The sequence below is a fragment of the Dasypus novemcinctus genome, chromosome 23, assembly GCF_030445035.2.
Source record: "Dasypus novemcinctus isolate mDasNov1 chromosome 23, mDasNov1.1.hap2, whole genome shotgun sequence".
Lineage (NCBI taxonomy): Eukaryota > Metazoa > Chordata > Mammalia > Cingulata > Dasypodidae > Dasypus > Dasypus novemcinctus.
The window spans coordinates 13,185,194-13,209,690 of NC_080695.1; the positions used below are offsets into that span (position 1 = coordinate 13,185,194).

The 24,497-nt window shown below is 39.9% G+C and overlaps 1 protein-coding gene across 4 annotated transcripts in view; it reads right to left on the reverse strand.

The window, feature by feature from the left end:
* Positions 1–24,497, reverse strand: part of BAIAP2L1 (BAR/IMD domain containing adaptor protein 2 like 1) — a 78,920-nt gene that overhangs the window by 5,284 nt on the left and 49,139 nt on the right. For all 4 annotated transcript variants that reach the window (XM_071211143.1, XM_058285789.2, XM_071211142.1 and 1 more), the window contains 9 exons: positions 19,155–19,216; positions 18,987–19,058; positions 17,790–17,927; positions 17,040–17,192; positions 14,447–14,614; positions 8,101–8,245; positions 6,426–6,633; positions 5,926–6,003; positions 5,151–5,331 (listed from right to left, as the gene is read on the reverse strand). In XM_071211143.1, coding sequence (XP_071067244.1) covers positions 5,151–5,331; positions 5,926–6,003; positions 6,426–6,633; positions 8,101–8,245; positions 14,447–14,614; positions 17,040–17,192; positions 17,790–17,927; positions 18,987–19,058; positions 19,155–19,199 — 1,188 coding nt within the window. In that variant the 5' untranslated portion in view covers positions 19,200–19,216. The remainder of the gene's footprint in view (positions 1–5,150; positions 5,332–5,925; positions 6,004–6,425; positions 6,634–8,100; positions 8,246–14,446; positions 14,615–17,039; positions 17,193–17,789; positions 17,928–18,986; positions 19,059–19,154; positions 19,217–24,497) is intronic.

The following is a 24,497-nucleotide window of genomic DNA, read 5'->3' on the forward strand; positions in this document are numbered from 1 at the left end:
GCTATCAAGGTCAGCCGTGAGAGTTAAAGTGGAAATTAGTAACGAAAAAGGCTGTGAGGAAGGGGGCAAAAGATACTTCTTTAGAGGATGAAAACTGAAGCCATTTTAGGTCAGAGCACAGAGCCCACAAAACCTGGGTCCTAGGTGCGCTCTGCACCCAGCAGTCCCACTTCCTGGAGGTATGAGCAGGCCGTGTGTGTACCAGAGACAAGAGAAAATTCCTGGGTTATTTTTATAAGCAGATGTATTACCTTCTAATTTCCATCCCTTGGGAGAAATTTATGTACTTAAAGTACCATGCCAAGGAAATGGGAAAGAAAAAAAGGTAGGCACTGTTTGCAACTCTCAGTTTACTAGTTTCAGCACTTTTCAAAGTAGTCTCCTTATATTGATAGTCTATACCAAGATTCAGTCAACTAAGGTTTAAAAACAAAGTTGGATTATATTTAAACTACCAAATGCTAAAAAATGAATAATGCATCATTATTGATTATATTGATATTTAAAATGGGAGTTTTTCATTTACTAAGTTTAGTATACTAAGAACAGCAGCAACAACGCTTTCTTTGGTGAAATACTGAACATGTTCAATTTCAGTGACAATGATGGTTTGAGGGCAAGGTTCTTTTACCTTAGAAGACATTATATAACTGTAATGAAGTAATGGAGCTAGGCAATCACTGTCAATAGCCGCTAACATCACAAAAAGAACCACTAGACCAGTATGCCTCCATATGGATGCAGCCAGCCCCCCAAGGAAATGCCCTAGCAAAACAAACAACAGCAGCAAAAACGTGGCCTCAGATTGAAGCTCCAGACCTAACTAACAATTTACACTGGGGGACAATGCATGGATGCCACCGACAAGGTCCAGACTGGGGATACCTTCGAGGTCAAATAAACTGGCTCTTCTACAAATAAATCACAAGGAAAAAAAGACAGAAGATGACACCTGTAGCTTCAATGGACCTTATTTGGACCTAGAATCAAATAGATGGTGAATAACTTTTGGTAGGAGACAATCAGAAATTTGAACACTGACCATTTGATGATATTCGGAAATTATCAACTTTTAAAGCTGCAGTATCAGTATTGTGATTATGTTTAAAAAAAAGAGAGAGAGCCTTATCTTTTAAATATTTACAGATAAAATGCTATGCAGTCTGGCATTAGTGTCAAAATGATCTGGGAGTAGGTGGGGGAGAGATATACAAGATTTGTCAGCAATTGCTAAAACTGGAAAAGGCAATATAGACTCAGGTCACACACAAGCAATGTACTGTCTCTGACTATATCCTAAGTTTTGTAACATGCAGTTGTAAAAGCTTTTTCTTCATCAAAGCAAATTGTTATGCTTTTAGAAATGTCTTAAGGTCACTTCTAAATACAACTTTTAAAATATCTGAATATCTTTTTTCTTTTAAAATGTATTAGCATTTGGGGAAGTGGATGTGGCTCAAGCAATTGGGCTCCCGCCTACTACATCAGAGGTCCCTGTTCAGTTCCTGGTGCCTCCTAAAAAAAGACAGCGAGCTGGAGTGATGGGCAGTTGTGGTGAGCTGACCCAACAAGATGACACAGCAAGAGACCCAAGAGGAAAAACATAGTGAGAGACATAATAAAGCAGGAAATGGAGGTGGCTCAAGCGATTAGGGGCTTCCCTCCCAGATCAGAGTTCCTGGGTTTGGTTCTGGTGCCTCCTAAAGAAACAAGGAAGACAGAGTAAGTGAAAAACAAGGGGATGGGGAGAAATAAATAAATATTAAAAAAAAAAAAAAAAAGTATTAGGGCTTCCAATAAATAAGCATTTGCTATCTTTGGACTTCCCAATAATTTTCTCTACTTTTTGAAGTCTACTGTCATGTCAGTAGAGAAAGAATGATAAAAATATACCATGCAGGATGTTTATCTAAGAAGAGAAGTCAGACAAAAACTTGCATTTCCTGGACCAAAATGTGCCATTTCTGTAAGCTTATGATGAGGTAGGCCTAAGTTCCAAAATCCTTTAAGTCTCACACCAACACATAGGGCATGTTTTTAGAAAAGTGACCATCTCACACAATTAAGAGACTCTGCCTGTAAACCATTTACAGCTGAAGAAGGGCCACCAATCACCATGACTGACGGAGGCTGAGTTGTCAAACCACAGACCCCCCCCCCCCCCCCGAAAGGCAGAGAGATGGCTTATATAATGCATTACAGAAAACACCCCACCCTAATCGAAAAATAATTTAAAAACCAAAAAAGTGGCACAGGCTAAACTGCACCAACTGCATCCGTCCTACCAATAGTTCTGAGGGTGATGCTCAGCGAGGAGGGCTGATGGTTAGAGACCCTGCCGCCTTAGCCCTTCTACGACCCTGGGCACATGGCTCAGCTGCACATCCTCCAAAAGGTCCAAACCATGTCATCCATCCCGACCTTCATTTCCTATCCTCCTTTAGGTTCTCTCCACTCCAGCAATTACACAGTCTTGCTGGGATTGACAATGGCACTGACCCCACCCCTTTCCCACTATTGTTACCCACTTCCTACCCTCCCTTACATCCTTACCTAGCTTGGAGTTCACGGTCTGGGACCCTGTAACAAGCACCCTTAGCTGCACCCCACCTCGCTCTCCTACTGCCAACACCAACTTAGTGCCCACTATTTAGCTACTTCTTGCTAAACCCGAACAGCTGAATATTGCTGTAGAAGAGCACAAAATCATACTGATGGGTTCCATTTTAAATCCTAAGCAGAACTCTTGAGGCCTTGGGAATCGAACCCTGGACCTCCTATATGGTAGACGGGAGCCCAATCACTTGAGCCATATCCGCTTCCTTTCACTTTTTAAAAAAGTTGCTCACCACTACTCTGCCTGCTCCCATCAGCTGATGAGTTTATGCCACCATGGAGAAAACTTAAGTTGTCAAATGGGAACTCCCTCATTTACCCACCCAGCTGTACCCATATCCACACCCTTGGCCTTTTCACCTACTACTGTGGACACGTCCCTGCTCCTGGCCACAGCTGACTCCTCCACTCATGCTTTAGGCCCCTTCTTGCTTCCTCGATTACCCCCTTTTTCTCTACCATGCTCTACTTCTCCATTAAGTATCTTCAGGATTGAAGGCCTGATTCCCCGGCTGCAGGGGGTGTAGCTGGTAGACACCTGGCGCTGTTGCCAGTGCTTGTCAGAAGTTGCCCCCTGGACACAGGCATATGAAAGTTTGGCTCCCTGGCCCCAAATTAAGGCAGTTCTGAGGGGCCCTCAGCTACTGAGCACTCTGTGGGACCAGTGGCCTGTACCACTGTCCAGCTTCTCCCTCTTCCCAGTGCTGCTCCCTTCCTTTCATTTTCAAAGGTGTTGATCCCAAGGGTGCTTGCTAGTAACATCTGCACATGAATCTCAAGATCTTTTTCCCAGTGAACTCCACCTGTGACCTCCACCCAAGTCGTCACCCCACCACTTCTACCTTCTCACCTGGTTTTAATTCTCTGTATAGCTTTTTAAAAAGGTATTTCTGCTTGTTTCTTCTTTATTATCTGTTTCCTCTTACTAGAATGTAAGTTCCAAAGAAGTCAGGAATTTGTCTTGTTCATCTGTATATCCCCAGGGCCCAGACCAGTCAGTGCCAGGCACTGCCGAGGGAATGAGTGAAGGTCTCTCTCTGAGCTGATGTCCTCCACTATCTGTCATACAGCGTTGTTCAAAGAGTAAAGATACTGTGCACACAATGTTTACACACAAGGCCTGGTACAAAGTGAACACTTTTTGAGGTAACAAAGAGCTTATTAACAATTTTAACCTTAAGCATTCCTTCAGAAAACTACGAAAACTGAAGAAAATGCAGAAAAAGGTAATTAAGTGATCAAAAGACTACAGTCATGACGAAAAGCAAGGACTAAGTTGGGTTTGAGAAGATGGGGTTGATTTGGGAGATGTTTCAGAGGGAACCTGTGGGCTTTCCCTGCTGAGTAAAGGAGGCAGAGGAGAGAAGCCTAGAGGGCAGTGCTGATTTTGACCGAAGGGTGCTGCTCACTGTGGGGAAAGGGAGTATGGGAAGAGGGCGAGCTCTGGGAACAGTGGCTGTGGTCCCAACTCAGTTTGGAAGGTGAGAGTTTGAGAGCCATGTGGTTGGTTCCCATGGAGATGGGGTGTAAGCAACTGTAGCATTGAGTCCTAGGAGGGCAGTGAGCCTGTAAGCTCATCCACAAGACACAGGGAGTTCCCACTGCACGACAGGAACCTGAAGTCACGAGGTAAAGGGCACCACCAGTGCCAAGGAGAAGCACCTATGGTCTAAGAAGTCCGAGTACTGTGTAGGGCAGGAGGGCAGAGCAGCTCCTCAGTGGCCTTGTCTGATAACTGACACTGTCCCTCTTTTACTCTTTATTTTTATTTATCAACTTGACAAGACTATGCTAACTCCTTTTAAAAACCCCATATTTACAAGATAAAGAACAAGAGGATTGAAATTAAGAAGGTTTTAAGGGAAATGGATGTGGCTCAACAAATTGGGCTCCCGTCTACCATATAGGAGGTTCAGGGTTCGATGCCCAGGGTCTCCTGGTGAGGGCAAGCTGGCCCGTGCAGCGAGCTGGCCCATGTGGGAATGCGGCCCCGTGCAAGAGTGCTGTCCTATGTGGGAATGCGGCGCTGCACCGGAAAGCTGCCCCACACAGGAGTGCCGGCCGATGAGGAGAGCTGGCACAGCAAGATGATGCGACAAGAGACACAGAGGAAAGAAAATAAGAAGATGTAGCAGAATGCGGGAGCTAAGTGGTGCAAGAGAGTAATCACCTCTCCCTGACTCCAGAAGGTCCAAGGATCAGTTCCCAGAGCTGCCTAATGAGAATATAAGCAGACGTAGACGAACACACAGGGAACGGACATAGAGAGCAGACAATGGGGGTAATGGGGGTGGGGTAGGGGGAGAAATAAATCTTTTTTTTTTTTTTTAAAGAAGGTTTTAAAGGTTGTGTGACAAAGAAAGGGACTGAGAGTAACTACTGAGAAAATGCCCCCTATAGGGACCCCACCATTATTCTAGCAGAGAATAAAGTTGTTAAGGTGGGAATTGCTCATACCTCCTGGGGCAAAATGTTCTGGATTTTGGATATGGGTGAGTCTAGAACATAAGCTACAGTACTGCAACTTTACTCACAGGAGATGTGATTTCTGGCTTGGACACTGGTGCTTTAAATGTAGAGGCACTTTTGGAAATGTCTCCTTTCTTATCTGCAGCTGCTCCTGTAGACAGACATTCCAAATAATCTGGCGGAGGTATAACAACACTACTTTTTTCAGATAAATTCACTGTGCTGATACTTCTTACTGGTGCAGGGCTAAAGACAAAAAATTATAGAACACAAGTTAGATAAGAGCCTGCCACCAGAATCCCAAGCATCCTAAATATCCTATGGCCAATATTACAATAGTTTTTTTTTTTTTTAAAGGAGGTATTGGGGACTGAACCCAGAACCTTGTACATGGGAAACAGGCGGTCAACCACCTGAGCTACATCTGCTCTCCTACAATATGTTATTAATCCAAGAGGAGGAGGGAGGAGGGTATTATAATACACATACACCACACACAATGCATCTAACATTGTAATGCTTTTTGTTGATTATAAATGTATACGCAAAAGAAATTCTTTAGGGGAGCCAGGAGGTGGTGGCTGGTAGTGAGAATGGTTTGAGGGCTGATTGGATCAGGTGGGGAGTGAGGTAAAGAAAGAGCAGGTAGTCTGGGTTATGTCACAGAACACAGTCATAAAGTCTTGTGGACAACAGAAATAAATGTGGAACAGCAATCTCTATGTATTTCTATTCCACAAGATCTGGGATTTCACCATAGATCTGGCTACATAATTCTGAAAACATTAGGCCAAATGAGTTTTTTGTTGCTGGGAAAGAGAAGTCATATTTAAGTATTACCTTGGTGTGGCGACAGTCTCTGTTTCCATTTCATTTTCTTCCAGCAATTTTGTATAAGACGATGGGAACCAACCCCTCCTACAGGTTGAAAAAAAGGCACTTTTTGCGGTATTAGTAGCAAACACACTAAGGAATGATTCAGTGATAGCTCAGGGGCAGACTGGTCCATTTTCACCATAAAGGTGACTGAGTGAAATTAAGGCTTTTATAAATATATACTTTGAGAGGTAACTTTCACATGATCTAATCCATTCATGCATCAGATTTATCTATATATGCATTTAAATACAGAATAGAGTCTGGGATAGAATAACTCCAGTTAACTAAACTACAACTGTAACAATAATTAAACTAAGCCTAACTTTGGCTAAAATGCTGATTTTTCTACAGAGACAATTTGCTTCTTAAATGACAGAGCACACCTCTATGAAAGGACAGATCACCCTGAAGAATCAGCTTGGGCTGAGTCTCAACCCAGAAGCACCCACATAAAGACTTACTTTTTGGTGTCATCATGTTCTCCATAAAGCCAGCCGTCTTTTTCCTCAGGGATGAGCAGTGTGATGATCTCTCCTTGTGTGAAGCTAAGTAAGGTCTTGTTAGTGCCCGCAGTATGTGGAAAAATGGTTTTTACTTTCTGTTTTTTCATCATGTTTAGGCCAGTGGCAACAGAAACTGATCGCTGTAAACTAGAATCATCTGAGGCATCTGTTAAAAAAAAATGAACCCAGCGTTAACGGCTATTCAAAAAATGATAATCAACAGGCAGGTTCAAAGAGCAAACCCCAGAAATCCACTCACTCCCATCTTGCTGAAACACACATTCTACTGAAATTCTAAATGCCTTGTATTTGCATACCTTTATCACTGCCTAGACTGGACAGGGACAGCAAGGAACAAGGGCAGAACTATGATCTGAGGTCTTTCAAAGCCCAGAGAAGAGGGGCTAAAGGCTCTTTTCTAGATGGTGAGGATTACCAGTACACTCTAGCATTAGCTGCAACCTGACTGTGATCACGGTTCTTTCTTTAGAGAGGTAGACTGCTCAATACTAAGTGGTCTGAAATTTTTCCTCCCTCTGCTCTCTCAATTTGATCACAAAGGCAGGCTGTGACAACAATACAAACCCAACTGTCAATGACTAATGCCACTAAGAAAGGAAAAAAATGGGAAATGTAGATGTTCTTGCAGCCCCAGGTCACGATGTGATGGGGCATTACCTTTACAGAGCCCTAAGTGCCAGGTGACAATCTCAATCACAGTCCCCCACTCACCTCGGTATCCTGGCAACCTCCTAGGAAGGAACTGTTATGATTCACTTTGACAGATCAGTAAATCGAGTCCTACATAGTTAATGACTTGCCCAAGATCACACAGCTAGCACATGGCAGTGCCAGGGGTCAACATGGGCAGCCTGGCACCACAGCCTATGTTCATAAAGACTGCGCTGCATATTTTATGTCAGTTCACACACAGGCTGATATTTTGAGTGCTCCCCCCAAAAAATTGGAATGGAGATTTTCTGTTTAAATATTATTTTTTCACCCAAATTCTGCTATCCTAGTAATGCATCTAGGATATTTACTTTAAAACAATGCAAGTTCACTTTCTGCTTGCAAATTCTTTGTCTATCAACAGTGACTGGTCCTGATTGTTGAAATACAGACAACACTATTAAGAAATGTAAGCAGTTAGAACTCATTAGGTCTCCAGAAAACATAAGGTGCCCTGTTAGAGATGAAAAAACGCAACGATTATGATTTAAAACCAAGTAAGCCTATCGTTGAGATTAATAACCGTCATTTTGTCATGTGAACTTTTATATTTTACTGAAAAAGAAATTTTGTTACACGTGCCACCATGTGTGAGATTATGTACATTATGTCTCGTTTACTTTGAAAAAGCAACATTTTTCAAAAATGTTTATTCTATGCAAACATGAATCAGTACACAGAATCAGTATTTGTCAAAGAAATGTCACTTATCAAAATATCTTGCAGCCTTATAATAAACGTACGCCTTTATCTGTTTAGATGTATAAGCTCCTCAAAGCTAATGTTGAATGTATGCTACCATACATGTTTAACTCTACTTCATGATATATTTATCCAAAGTATACCCAACGTTTATTTTAAAAAATTAAAAAGGCATTTTAAAATCAAACTAATCTTTTACCTGTTAAATTATTAATCCTTTCTGAATCCTGTGTAACTGTTGCTGGATTATTAAACATATCAATCAAAGGACTAGTATAAGCTTTAGTTGAAGGAGCTGGAGGCATCTTTGGTGAATATTTAGAAAGGGTATCATCTTTTCCAACCTGTGAAAAATTAATAGTCTAATATTAGTATAACAAGGAATGGAATCATACAGATTCTCTGGATTGTTCTGTATCACTTTAATTCCACTTTCTTCCCAAAGTTCTCTAAGTTGTAGGGCAATGCTCCATTTTGAATTATTTCAAGAATAGCACACACTTACAAGATACCATAGCGTGGGTGTTTTATAATTTGCAGACTTATTATAGATTACATTTAAGTTGTTTCCAGTGTTTTTTTATTGTCAAATGGCCAATAATTTTCATTGTGTACTATTAAAAAACACAGATGCTTTTATTTCTGTAGAAGAGATCCCTACAAAGTAGAATTGTTGAAGGGATGTGTGCATTTTAATTTTTAATTTTGCAAAAAGGTTGCTGTGATTCACGGCCCCCTAGTTATGTATAAAAGTGCCTGTTTCTCCAGATTCTTCCCAACTTTTGTGGTCTGCCCGATGGGTGAAAGTGTTATTTCATCGTTACTCTGTCTTGTATTTCTTAAACATGAGAAGGTGCATTTTTCCTCTCTGAATTGTCTGTTCATATCCTTTAGATGCTTCTAATGGTTGTTATTTTTTATTTGCATTGCATCAATTAAAGAAGGTCTTTGAACATTAAGGATGTTAGGTCTTTCTCACATATGCTATATTTTTAATTTAGAAAATGATGCATGCCAGGTACTATTTTGAGCATGTAGGCACAACAGAGATGAAAACAGATAGAGCCTCCTGCCCTTGGGGAGCTGGCTTCTTGGTGTCCCATCTTGCTTAGTTAGTAAATTCCTCCACACCATAGGGTGATACCAATAACATCCTAAATTTCCATTTAAAATTAAATTTTTATATGGAGTATATGGCAGCAGTCTTGTTTTCCAGATGAACAGTCAATTATGTGAATACCATTCACTAAATAAACTATCCTTTTCCTACTTAATTGAAATGCCATCTTTGTCATATATAAAGCTTAAGTATATATATTCAACTATATTTCTGGACTCTATTCTGACCTAGTCACCTGTTGTCTAATGAATTTTTTTTTAAGTTTTCATTTTAAAATATTTCAAAATTACATGACGGTTAGAAAAATAATACAAACCCCATACATAGACTCCAACATATTCCACTCTCCCCCAGATACCAAGATCTACCAATTTTAATATTTTGCCGCATTTGCCACATCATTCAATCTAACTATCTGTTTATTTACCAATCCATGGTGTGAACACCTGAGTGTAGGATTTATACATCATACCCCTGAACACTTGTTACTGCCATGTACGTTTCCTAAGAATAAGGTCAATTCACTTATGAAATATCCTTAAGTACAGCTATCAAGTTCAAGAAATTTAACATTGATATAGCCTGTAGTCTATATTCCAACTTTTTCAAATGTCCTAATAATGTTCCTTTGAGTCTTTTCTCCTCCCTTCTTAGATCCCACCCAAGATGATGTATTACATTTACTTATTACAGTCTCTTTAGATGCTCTCTTTCCTTAATTTTAATTGTGAGAACAAACATATAACACAGACTTTCCCATCTCAACCACTCCCAAGCATGCCATTCAGTATATTAATCACATTCACAATACTGTGGTACCTTCCATTATAAAACTTTCCAATCTCCCCATTCATTATGCATTAACTCCCTATTTCCCCTGTTCCCACCCATGGCAACCTGTATTCTAATTTCTGTCTCTATAAGCGTGCATATTCTCCGATATTTTCTTTGTGGCTACCATGGGGCTTAAATTTTAACATCCTAAATCTATAATCTTGATTGCTTTGGCACCAATTTAACATCAGTAGTATACACTGTGTTCCTATGGATCTCCATCCCCCCACTTTATGTTGTTGTTCTCACAAATTACATGTTTATATATTAGAAGTCCAAGGCTACTGATTTCTCATCACATTTTATGCATTTGTCTTTTAGATTCCATAGGAAGTAAAAAGTAGAGTAACAAACCAAAAATAGAATAGTACTGGCATTTATACTTTTCCATATCGTTACTCTCCCTGGGTATTTCTTCATGTGGCTTTGATCTATTGTCTACTGTCCTTTTCTTTCAACCTGTACAACTCTTTTTAGCATCTCTTGTAGGGCCAGTCTGGTGGCAACCTCAGTTTTTGTTTATCTGGGAATGTCTTAACCTCTCCCTCATTCTGAAAAGATGGTTTTGCTGGATATACAATTATTGGGTTGGCACTTTTTTCTGTTTTGTTTTCCACTGGTTTCTGATAAGAAATTGGCATTTATCTTGAGGCTATCTTGTACGTGACATGCTGCTTCTCTCTTGCAACTTTCAGAATTCTCTATCTTTGGCATTTGACAGTTATTATAATATGCTGCAGCATGGGTCTATTAGAATTATCTTGAACATCTTGAATATATAGTCATATCTTCTGCCAAATGTAAGAAGCTGTCAGCCATTATTTCTTTGATATTCTCTCTTTCTTCTCCTTCTGGGAATCCCACATTGCATATATTGGTATGCTGGACATGTCCCAAGGGTTCCTCAGGCTCTGTTCGCTTTTTTTCAGTCTTTCTTCTTTCTGCTCCTCAGACAACGGTTTCAATTAACTTATCTTCATGTTCTCTGATTCTTTTGCCAGCTCCAATCTACTTTTGAACCTTTTTAGGGAATTCTCTTATTTCTGTTCCTTTGGTTTTCAGCTCTTTGGTTTCTTTTCATAATTTCCATCTCTCCATAGATATTTTCTTTGTGTTCATTTATCATTTTCCTTAGTTCTTTAAGCATATTTAAGGCCATTTTTAAAAAAAGTTTTTGAGATATCTCAGGTCTGTTCTTTCTCATTGATGGTTTCTAATATTTTAGTCTTCTTTGCCTGGGCCATCATTTCCTATTTTTTGTAAGCTTTGTAACCTATTTTTTGCAACCCAGACATTTTGATATTTTCATGCGTTATCACTGGAATTTGGATTCTGAGGCATCTGTTCCTTAAGTTTATATCTAGTTATGACAGAGTTTTCTTTGAACGCCAGGACTTAACCCAGGGGGTAAAAAATGAGACGGGAAAAAAAAAAAAGAAACACTATGCAACTGTTTTCCTTCCGGGCTTATCTAAAGAAAGAGATTAGAAAATAACTCCAGGTCAAAACATAGGGGCCTCCTTGATCCTTTCTGTGCATGCCTCTTGTCTTGGGCATGCATGTGTGGCCCTAGGAAGTCTCCCATTTCATGGATATGAATGTCTCTTCATCCTTAGGAAATTCTCCTCATAGTCTCGGGCACTGCACTCTACATCTTACAGCCAGCAATCCATCGGCTCAGGCAGCACAACTTGACTGTTCTCCCACAGTGTTCTGGAAGAGAGCTCAGTGAGCTGCCCTTTATAAGCAAGGCAAGCTCTGGTTTGGCAAGTCCCTCAGGCCACCATGAGATAGATGGGGCCAGACATATAAGCTCCAATATGTGTACGAGGCTTACTCTGCTCCCTCTAGTACCAGGACCAGCGATCTGCACGGGGAACGCAGACTGGCTCCGTGCAAATCCAGTGAGGGGAAGGGAAGGGGCAGCCAGGAAATGCTATTGCTTTGAAGTGGTCTTTTTCTTGATCCACTGCTTGCCTGGTTACTGCAGTCCTGTTTCTGGAGCTTTGAGAAAGATGTTTCTGCCTATTCTTGCTGATTGTCTAAAGTTCCTTTGGGGGGTTGGAGCCTTGAAGCATCTCGCTCAGACATCTTGTTTAATAAGTTTTAATATCTAGTAGTAAGTTCACTTAACTACTTTTTCTTTGGAAATTTTTAGGTATTTAGTCTAAATACATTAATTTTATTCAATTCCAAGAAACTCTCACTGGGATTCTGATTAGAACTGCATGAAATTTATATACTAACTTTGGAAAGAATAACATTTTTATGGTATTTAGCATTTCATGCAGTAACATGCTATCTATCTCTCCATTGGCTTTAGTTGTGTTTTATGTTCAAGTCACAATTCATTACTGTGAATAGGATACTGTATTAGTCAGTCAAAGGGATGGCTGATGTAAAATATCAGAAATGGGTTGGTTTTTATAAAGGGTATTTATTTGGGGTAGGAGCTTACAGATACCAGGCCATAAAGTGTAAGTTACTTCCCTCACCGAAGTCTATTTTCATGTGTTGGAGCAAGATGGCTGCCAACGTCTATGAGGGTTCAAGCTTCCTGGGTTCCTCTTTTCCAGGGTCCTGCTTCTCTCTGGTTTCAGGGTTCCTCTATTCCCAGGGCTTGCTTCTTCCTGGGCTCAAGGTTCTTCTCTTCCTGGGGCTGGCTTCTCTTACCTCTGTGAGCTTACTTCCTGGGGCTCCAGCTTAAGGCTTCAGCATCAAACTCCAACATCAAAAATGCTCAACTCTGTCCTTTGCCATGACTTTTATCTGTGAATCCATACCTACCAAGGGGTGGAGACTCAATGCCCTAAAGATGTGGCCCAGTCAAAGCCCTAATCATAACTTAATTACACCCAGGGACAGACCAGATTACAAACATAATCCAATATCTATTTTTGGAATCATAACCATATCAAACTGCTACACAAACTTTATTTCCATTTCTAATTGGTAATATAGAGAAGAAATATAAATATGTATGAAATCCAGCCCCCTCACCAAATTTATGTAAAATCAGTAAAAACAAACTATTATTCAGCCTGGATGGTAGGTGCATGAGTTCATCTCACTAGTCTGTATATTTTTGTATGGTTTGAAATTTTCATAATAAAAAGTGAAAATACAGGAGAAAAAAATAAGAGCATTTTAGTAGTCTTGTAGTCTTGTTTTAAAATCAAACATATAATTTTCTTTTTTTTTGTACTTGAAAATGGCTTTGGCACTCCATTATTGGGGATGATTACTATTTTTTTCTGACAGACAGTATCATGTTTAGTTTCCCTGTATTATTAATACCAGATTTTATTAAGAATGGCTTGAAATTACCTATTAATAATTCCTTTTTGGTACCTATTGCTACAATCAATATTCTTTCCCTCCTTTGTTTATGTGGTGAATTAAATCAATAGATTTCTTAATGGTAAAAACTATTCTTTGCATTCTTGGAACAAATCCTATGTGGAAATGCTGTACTATTCTTATAAAGCAGTGTTGGTCAGATCTTATTTGCTCATATTTAGGATTTTTAAAGTTCATGAATGAGACTGGCCTATAATTTTTTTCCCCTCCAAACACTATCCATCTTTGTACTGTATGGTAGTCCCTATTCTTTTTTATTATATGTTATCATCTAATTTTTCACCTGGTCTAATTGTCACAGACTACCCATGGTGGTGTGGGGCAGAGGCAAGACCTGCCTGCAGGAAGCTGTACCTGACCTCTTCATCCCCAACGAACTCATTTGGCTGGGAGACAAAAGCGCTTGCTGCCTGTCATTTGGACAAATACACAAGCAGAAGGAACTGACCAGCAGGGCTGGTGTGAATCAGCTCCCCAACCAACTACATCAACAAATGCCCCAGGTTCCCTTTCTCTTCCTGTATCCAATGGCTCTAAGCTTACTGCTCCAGGAGGTCTCCTAATTTTGATTCTCTTTTACTGATCCTGCCGTACTCTACTATAGAGACTCCTTCAGTGTTTTTGGTCCACTGATTGCACCTTCCTTGTTTTCCCACACTGTTAGGGATCTATACTATGGTCTGATGGCTCTGGTCTTTAATATCTTAGCTGTCATTTTGGGGGGGTTTAGATGGAGCAGTAGGGTGGACCCATGTTTCAAACTGCCTGCTGGATCCAAATCTTCACACATGCTTGGGAAAAGCAATAAAGCTCAAGTTAAAGAACAGCAAACTAAAATATTCATATTCAGTACCTTGATTACTTGGGTGACTTTTTTTTTTCTGGAGTATCTTACATTGTGAAAAATGGCACTAATCAGAGTTTTGTTAATCCATTCTCTAAAATATCTATACTTCTTTTATTGGGAATAAATTTCTAAAGTTGGAATCATCATAATTAAACACAGTAACAACAAATTTTCTAAACCAAAGATAATAGTGCCAAATGTAGTATAAAATATTTGCATAGCTGACACTAAATCTGAAGGTAAGAAAAGGTGGGCCTAGAAGAATTAAAAGAGGACTTGAGATTTCCACTCACAAAGAAGGCCTTTGTCTTCTGCACAAATGTGGCCCAAACCATACTAGTAAGTACACACAACTGAAATCTTGAACAGATGACCAGTTCCTACCATGCTGCTTCTTTCAATCATTGGAGAAGGCTGTGGTGTTCCAGATATTGGGGTGGAGATTGGGGTCTTTATTTCTTCTATCATATTCATGATTTTCTCTGGTACTTTGGTGGCATCACCACAGGTTTCCTGCCACCGAGGCAGTTTGGAACTAAGTAATTCTGCAGACTATAAATGCAAAAGAAATAAAACTAAAGTCATGTGCATTATTTGAAGAGTGGACAAAAACTGTATCACAGTAATATCACTGATAACAGATTACTGGCTCATCATCAGAAATATGGGAGCACTGAGATAAAGTCAGAAAAAAAAAAAGATACAGTCAAAAAGTAGTTTTAGTATCTAGGAGCATCTACTGTGTCTATTTGTTTAGAAGGATGAAGATAGGCATAGCTCCTGCTCTAAAGGAATTTGCCTTCTCCTTCAGTCTGAACACTGAGCTTTAAACTAATACAAGAATTATTAATGATTAAAAAGAAGCTCAAAAAGTAAAAAAAGAAGGGCTGGCACAATCTGCATTAATCCCCATTACTTTCTTTCTAGGGATCCCAGGAATGCCGATCACTGCTTTCTTCCTTCCATCTCTTCTAAAGGAGGCACTTCCAATACAGACAACAGGACCAGAAGTGGATTCTTTGATTCCAGGGGAACCAATTCATGTGTTAGAGAAATGGGTCAGATTCTGGCCTGAGGAGCTCATCTAGGGGACAGAGAGATTATAGGAAGGGTGTGGTGGGCTCTGGAGCCCAGCAGAGAGGGCAGGCTGAGTTAGGGATAGAGCTGAGGGAAGTCCCAGCTCCAGGATGACAGAGCTCTGGGAGAAGCAGACTATGGACTCTGCAGAGGAAGGGGGGCTACAGAGCATAGAGGCACAGGATGGCAGAGGTGGGAGCCCATGGCTCCAGAAACAGATGTGTCCTTCCCTGACTCCCACAAGTCTAACTGCTTCTTGCAATTGTACTCTCAGAGGTCCACAAAGCCTTTCAGTGAATCCCATTTTCCAAGGGAGTAATATGGTTGGAAAAGAGAAGGGGACTTCCTTAAAACTCCCTGCATAGCAATCACACTGTATCTATGTTTAATAGGAATAGGCTCAGGGGTGCTCATATTATCATAGGGGAAGGCAAAGCACCTCTCCCTCACCCCAAGCCACCCCTTGACCTGGGCAAGCTTGGCTGGCCCTGCCTAGAATCCTGACATGTTGTGGCAATGCCATAGTATGGACCAATTGCTCAGGCTTGCTTCATCCCAGGAATGACTGAAAGGACTGGGACTCTTAGTCGGGAGAAGGGAAGACATGAAAGTGTGTCAGGTAGTTGAAGAACCTTCAGGTATAGAAAGGAGGAGACTGGTTTCATTCTAAAACGCATAATTGGTACCAAAAGTTAAAGACAGTGCCAACAACTAGAGCTTTCTGAAAATAGGCCAGGTTGCCTCATGACATAGTGACCACCCCATGGCTGGGTGGGGCACCAGCACAGGGCCAGAGCACTGAAGTCACTTCTATGCCTTGCCAGCCTGTGACCCTGCTATAGCAGGATGCTCTCACTGTGGAAACGGAGGTTTCTAAACCTAATACAACCTTGCTGAAACCAGTACAGATGCACTGTCAACAAAAGCGATTGCCTAGCAGCAATTCTTTCTTTATTGTAATAATTTTAGACCTCAGGTATTTGGATTAGGTACCTGAACATTTCTTAGGGTTGAAAAAACTTTAGAGAATATATGATATGCATATATATAAGGCCAGGTTCTTTTTCCCAGGAAAAAAGTGGAAGTTGCCTTATAGACAAGCCAACAGAGCTTCTCATATTATGGGCCACCCTGTAAATTACTTTATTTGATGAACAAATATTTGACTTAAATCAGTGTTAGTTATAGGTGCTTATATAGGCACCTGTTAGAATTTATTATTTAAAAAAAAAAAGGAATTTAAAACATTTTGTAATCCTGTGTATATAATCACACAACTATATGTGGAGAGTGTCATTATAATTAGACTTTTAAAGATCGTTTAAGGGAGGCAAAAAAAGAAAGTCATTAAATTGAGGAAATTCTTGAAGAAGAAAGGAAAAAAAAAATCAACCCAAGCTAACCGTTCTGACATTATGTGAATGAATATTTGTGGCCTGGGATAAATAAAACTTCCACAACACCACCATACATAGATCCTGAAAGTGCAGTATTTGAAAACAATTCAGATGGAGTGGACACAAGGACTTGGACGCAGCAGGGAGATGGTGATGATCCTTTATGGAAGATGCATCTGCAATCTGAATAACACTGATTCATATGTGAGTAAAGTAAAAAAGCATCAATTTCTATGTTATTAAGCACTACTTTAGGAGGGATTTTAAATATGGATACATTACTAAATTAATTAAACATTATAAACAGACATCTGACCACTTCATCTATATTCCCAAATGTTTATATAGTCAAGTTGGCAAAAAATGATTTCTCTGGAATCTTTTCATTGACAAAATAGGCCCATCATTTTCTGTTAGGGCATTTATGGAAGTTAAAGCATGTTAAAGGCATCTAAATATGAAATAAAATAAATATATTCAATATTATCTGCTATCACACTCACCTGTAAGTGATAATAATGTATATAATTTGCAAAACTACAATGTTTGTCAACCAAGAAACAGAAGCGCCTTTTCTCTTCAAGTAGAGCTTCTTTGCAACCATCTGCAATAAATTTCTGGATTTCACTCTGGTGAGAAGTAATGGTTTCTACAAACTAGGAAAATAAATAACAATTATACAAATATGACACAAAGTATCAAATGGTGCACAGCATGACATCTTCTGCCATCCTTACACTTCATTTTGATAAAGGAGCAACTAATAAATACAGATAAACATTAGACAAAACAAATACATTGTAACCTGACTTGAGCAGATATCATTCTCATCAATATCCTGACACACCTGTGCAGACAAGTTGCCAAAATAATACAGTGATACAATCATGTTCTACCGGAAAGAAACACGGGCTTTGGAAAGTTCCAGGTTCAAACCCCAATTCCAAATGCCAAATTGGGTTTAATCTGAGCCTCAGTTTCCCAATCTGTAAATGGGGACAGTAATACTTATCATGGAGAGTCAACTTCCCCTCTGTAAGTAAGGAGAAGATGCCAACCAATGTTTCTGGGAGGTCACTGGCTAATATATTCTTAATTCTGAAGTCTTCAGTTCTTACTAAATCAAATAAGCTTATTTTTAACCTCAACAGTAGGACACAGGAAGTGGATAAAGTGCAGGCTGACTGAGATATGTAAGTATTCCCTTAAACTGTATAAAATATCAACAAAATAAAATATTACTGAAAGTTCACCTCAATTTCTTTGTGTTCATATTTTAGCGCATTTCGTCCTCCTTGGCCTTTCCTTCTGATCTTCTTTAGCTCAGCTTGAGATTTCTCCAAAGAATTTAACTTATTCCTGTGTTCTGTCTGGTATCTTTTTAGAGTTGCCTGTAAGTTAAATGTTATGCTTACTTATTGCAGAATCGTAGACTGTCACATAGTCACTTTTGCTAATAGTTCCCCTGTGCATGGTTGGCCATGGCCTTGCACACTGTCACTTCTCATGCCCCCTCGCCAACTGTGACCCTGCACGCCCTCACTTCACATGGCTCTCCTCCCTTCAACTTTAATGTTTGCTGCTTTGCCTGTTGTAAAGTTTCCTGCTTATATGACCAGAGTGGCAGATCTGAGGACAAAAACAATGTCTTCTCTTTCTTTTATTCCATCTTTCCTCAAAGGTTTTTGGACAGTGAGGAGCTAGCTATTGCTCTGGTGAATACATACTATTAAATCATACATTCTTATTTTACAATTTATGATTTCAAGAAAGAAAATGAACCAGCACAATCACATACAATCATTTTGTGGGCTGTATAGCAGTGTATAAGAACACAGGGTTTGAAGCCTGACAGACCTGGATTAAAATTTTAGCTTCATCCCTTATACCTGTGTGATCTCAGCAAATTACTTAATTTCTCTAAAAAAACCTTTTTAGAGAAATTAAGTAATTTGCTGAGATCCTTAAGGTGAGGATTAAAAACAGCGCCTATGGTACAGAGTTTCTGTCAGGACAAAAAGTCAGATAATATACCTAAAGTGCCTGGCATTGAATCTACTCTGTGACTGTCCTGGCCCTGCAGACTTCTGCAAGGAACACATGGCACAGGCAGCTGCCCTCAGCAGGCCCCACAGGGGATGTGTACAGGGTAAACGGTATTGCTACCACTACACAGGGTCACAGTCTTGGTGAGAAGGAACTGGGAACTGAACCTGGGACCTCACACACGGGGGAGAGGTGCTCAATTGCCCGAGCCACCCCAGCTCCCTCCTTTTGTTTTTTAATAAAGACCCCAGCATTAGCAAAATTGAGCCCACTTAGCCCAAAGGGGCCTGGTCAGTTTTATGCATCCAGATGTACACTCAACACCAAGCTCCATCTATATGTGCTGCTGTTGAATGCCCAAAGCTGGGCCCTCAGAGGGTGGCAGAAGAAACCTGGGTACTCACATTCATATATTTTACATCAAGTTCTGTCTTCTTCTCCAGCTCATGTATAATCTCTTTATGGAATTTTTTGAACTGTTAACAAAAGGAAATTTTTTTTAAATTCACTTGAGCTTTGAGACTTTAAGCAAAATTTAAAAAAGAATTTAACAATAAAACCAGTTTACATACATTTTCATCAAGACTGTCATTGAGTTTCTTGTGTGTACTCGACATCTCTATAAGAACATGTCCTGTGAGTAAAACCAGATATGTTAGGGTAAAGGCCACTGCAGAGCTTTGTAAACATACTGAGGAAGTTCAAATGTGGAGTGGGAACAGCACAATGCTACCTCTAAGTCTTCAAGCACCGGGCCTGTGACATATCAGTGACACAGACTGCATCCACAAAGCAGACTCAACACGGACATAGCTGTTAGCTAGTTAACAACACTGTTAATCAAAAGAATGCCAAATATGCCTTCAAATTCACATCGCTCTTTCTATATTTACTCCTTCCCTAAGATGACTCCTATAGATCTGGTTTAATTTTGAAATTGTTTTGTAAGACATTACCTCAGTTATTACAGTAACTAACTATAGAGACAGATTATTTTTACATAACCCCCAAAGTAATCTGATTAGCTGTCAGGCATAAAAGATCAAGATTATTTTCTTTTTCTCATATTAGTTCTTATATCATTCTGGAAAATATTAACACCATGGGAAACTGTAGCCCTGACAGTGCTCTCTGCCTCCCATCTCCTGGAACTATGCCAATTCTCTGAAACAAGAACAGTCATGTGACAGAACAGAAAATTCCAAAACAAAGGAAACCTTACTCCAAAAGCAGCAGTAAGACCACTTTGTTTGCAAACACATCTCTCTTGTGACTAAGTGTGCTAAGTCTCTGCTACTCTACTCTGATAAAAGGTGAAAAGAGCTGCTTTCCACCAACTTATCTAAAGGAATCCAAAGGTCTGACACCTGTGGAATGTATACAATCATTTGGAACAATCACCACCTCCAATCCAAACCAACAAAATATGCTGGGCAGTGCTGGGAAAAAAGGAATTCTTTTGGCAAACTGAAAGGCTAAACAAGATTTTATAGAATATGGGGAAAGAGAAAAAGAACCTACACTAGACTAAGGCCTTGGCTATCACCTCTAAATGAATCTACATTTTATGACAGCTACTCTCAAATTGCCAGCTTAGTATTTTCTCTCATTGTCAGATTCAGAAATTCAATCCCTGCCTAAACATGTGATATGCACCAAGATGTTGCATTAGGCATGTCATATTCAACATTTCTAAAACTGAACTCGCCAGCTACGTCGTATTCTCTAACCTCAGCTGTTGGCACTGCCAGCCAATCATGAGGGGTTGATGCCTCCCCTGCATGTCATATCCAATGACAGACTCATTTTCTTGTGCATGTAATACCTTCCCTTGGACCACCCTGGGGGTGGAACCCTGCCCTTCAAACAGCCTACTTCCTTTGGAAACAAATATGCCAAATTTATGGAAGTCTATAATCCTTTTCCTGCCCAGGAGAGAAGATATGCAACAAGTGTGTTCATTCAACAATCTGTTCCACTAAAGGGAGGAGACATTTCTTCCCAGTCAAATCACCCCCACCTTCCACCCCCAACACACATTCAAATCTTGCCAATTTGCCCTCTTAAGAGATTCCCTCCCTCTCTATCCCTCAACCACCGCCCTGGTTCAGGCCCTTATCAATTCTCCTTAACTGGTCTCCCTAACTTCCAGTGCATTCTCTTCTGGCTCATCTTCCTCACAGGTGCCAGGCATCTTCCCAAAATGCAAATGTGACCCGTCAATCCCCTGCTCCTCTCATTGTGTCCCAGTTAAGCCAGCTCCTCAGCAATGTATGTGAAGCCCTCTATGAACAGTGCTGCCTAAAGCCATAGTGTGTAGTGGGTGGTAGGGATTGAATCTCTAAGCCCTAAGTACCATGTGATCCTAGGAATCTCTAACAGAATAGCTGGCTGGATGAATGTGAGAAAGTAAGTGCAGAAACATCCCCAGCACTCATGGCTCTACCACACCAACTCTAGAAGGTACCCGCCGGCCCACCCACACCTCTATTGATGTTGACTTCATTTACTCCATAGGTAAATTCTCTTAAAACTCAACATAAAACAATTAAAAAACCCCACCTCAATTATTTGAAAATGAAAATCAAACGCTCTATTCTTCGCAAGTCAGATCTACTTAAAAAAATAAGTGTCTAAAAATACTTTTGCTTAAGTAATTCAGAATGATTCAAACTAGAAGCAAGGCATTCATGTGTTTTTTTCATACTGTTCTCTTTCATGAACTTTATTTCCACAGTCTTATATAATGCAGATCTGAGAAATGTGTAGCCAAAACAAAATTATGTGCTTGTGTGGGAACTCTTATGAAGGTCCACACTGTTGAACTTGACACACTGGCCTTGACAGCCCCTAGTCATGCTGCACGCTCTCTCATCATTCTTAGCCCTCCTTCCTATGGTTTCTCTTCACGGCACGGGAAGCAGGCTCACTGAAAACAGTCCATTCACTCTGCGGGACAGAAGTGGAAAACCTGACCATATACTTGTTATTCTTGTCCCTCACAAGGTTCATGGAATATAAATGCCGACCTCAAAGCAGCAGCAGCCTCTGAATCCTCAGTCATAAAAAGGATTAGAAAAAAAATCTTTACTGTGATTATGCAAAGCTACTGAAAGTGTATCTTGAAAAAGAAGGAAGCTTTTATATCCAACCTATACAAGTTTAATATTAAATATAGGGGGTGTTAACACTTTATGTTTGAAATGTTATATCACACACCTTTATTTACTGCTGGCCTGTAACCCATTTTTTCATAAGTTACATATGAGAAGAAAAAAAAAATGGAAAAAAACAGGGTGGGGTGGAGAAACACAGCTACATTCTAATGGAACAGTTCCAAATACATGCCCCAACTAGAATCAATTTGAAATCCACATCATTATATGTACTGGATCAATCATTTCTTTTTTTTTTTTGGTTTTAAGTGAATACTTTAGAAAGAAACTCCTAGTAATTACAGTAATGTGACTTGGTCTGAACAATTATGTTCGTAAATGAATTTAGACTAAATATGAACATTTTAGAATTACAAACTCTATATTAATATAATTAAAAGACAATGTCTACCATGAATTTTTCCCTAAAATTTTATACAAGTAACAGCTAACAGTGATATCACTATAAATTTAGGGACTATGAACAAATATGGCCAGCATATTTAAAAGTACCATAGAAAAATACACATTTACCAGTATGCAGTATGAACTAAATATATATGTATTTAGTAACAAAAATTAAAAAGAATATTACTGGTATGGACACACAGTTTGGTTTGAAATATAGATTAGTCACTGAACTATTAATATATTTTCCATCAGAAAAGTCATCAATTCATAGTATACATTTAGAGGAACTAGATGGAGACTCTAGTGAACATGAGAAACATGAAATGTGCTGAATATGTAGGTATAAAGGCTCTTTATAATTTATATTTGATCATGAATTATCACAGAAAAAAATTACTATTTCCAGAGAGTATAGAGCAATGACCGAGCAGCACACCACTTCCTACATGTTACAACAAGTGGAATCGGAACATGGAATGATGGGTGGGAAACAACCTGGTCTAAAGTTATACTGTTACACTATCTGGATTAAATTAAAACTGACTAAATATGTCACCAGAAAAAGGCTATAACCTTTTCTGGCAATTTTCCAAGTATCAGACATGATGAGAAGAAAATATAATGGAAGTAAAAGCAAACTATACCTGAATGGAGCATGCTAAATATACAAATATGCACCATCAGTGAATTAGTGCAGAGGCAGATTAGTAAACTATGAACATGTGGCCAAAAAGGTTGTGCCAATGTCTACACCCAGCTCTCAGGGGCTATCTACTTCACAGTCCCTGGATGCAGCTGGAGGTGCTCTCCTCTTGAACAATGTGTATTTAGAAAAATGCCAGGTAAGTGATAGGGTGAGCACTTCACTGAACATTATTCTAAAAGTCTAGCTTCTAACTTAACCAACCATTATACTACAGTTCTAACTAACATCTTGCATAGAGCCATTATGTTTTTTTTCCCATCTTATAAAACAAGTGGGATAAACAGAACTTATACAACTGAATTATAAAGCATTCTAAAGTTCTTTCATTGCCTGAAATGATGGTAAAAGTGCCAAGTTACAAGAGATTTTGATAAGAAAAGGATACATGTTGAAATATTTAAGGTAGCTCTTATAAAGTACATACAACTAGCAAACTAATAGAAAGGGGAAAAACAATCAGTCAAGAAAGGACAAGAGGGGAAACGGACTTTGGCCCAGTGGTTAGGGCGTCCGTCTACCATATGGGAGGTCCGAGGTTCAAACCCCGGGCCTCCTTGACCCGTGTGGAGCTGGCCAGGCGCAGCGCTGATGCGCGCAAGGAGTGCCGTGCCACGCAAGGGTGTCCTCCGCGTGGCCCCCATGCGCAAGGAGTGCGCCCGTGAGGAGAGCCGCCCAGCGTGAAAAAGAAAGAGCAGCCTGCCCAGAAATGGCGCCACCCACACTTCCCATGCTGCTGACGACAACAGAAGCGGACAAAGAAACAAGACGCAGCAAATAGACACCAAGAACAGACAACCAGGGGAGGGGGGGAAATTAAATAAATAAATAAATCTTTAAAAAAAAAAAAAAAAGAAAGGACAAGAGAAGAAACGAACCTGAAACAGGCAATAGAAAGCAAAAAGAAATTACACTGAGGACTGTATAGCAAAAGTGAACCATGTAGGGAAGCAGATTTGGCCCAACAGATAGGGCATCTGCCTACCACATGGGAGGTACAAGGTTCAAACCCAGGGCCTCCTGACCTGTGTGATGAACTGGCCCACATGCAGTGCTGATGCGTGCAAGGAGTGCCCTGCCACGCAGGGGTGTCCCCGTGTAGGGGAGCCCCACACACAAGGAGTGCGCCCTGTAAAGAGAGCCACCCAGCGCAAAAAAAGTGCTGTCTGCCCAGGAATGGTGCCGTACACACGGAGAGATGACACAACAAAAAGAGACAGAGATTCCCAGTGCTGCTACAAGAATACAAGTGGACACAGAAGAATACACAGCAAATGGACAGAGAGCAGACAACTGGGCAGAAGGGGAGAGAAATAAAAAATAAATCTTAAAAAAAAAAACAAACCAGAAGAAAACAAACAAAAAAAAGTGAACCATTTGGTAGAAGACAGACTGTGGTTAAGAGTACAAATATGACAGTGTTCTTTCATGAATGGTAACAAATGCACTATACTAATATGTAGTGTTAATAACAGGGGGGTATGGAAAAAATATACGAAGTGTATGCTATGGACTATAGTTAGTGGTAATAGACTGATCATGTTCTTTCATAATCTGTAATAACTGTTCCATAATGTAAGGTTTTAGTGGAAGGGTAACGTACAGGAATTTTGCACATTATGCATGACTGTTTGGTGGGCTCACCA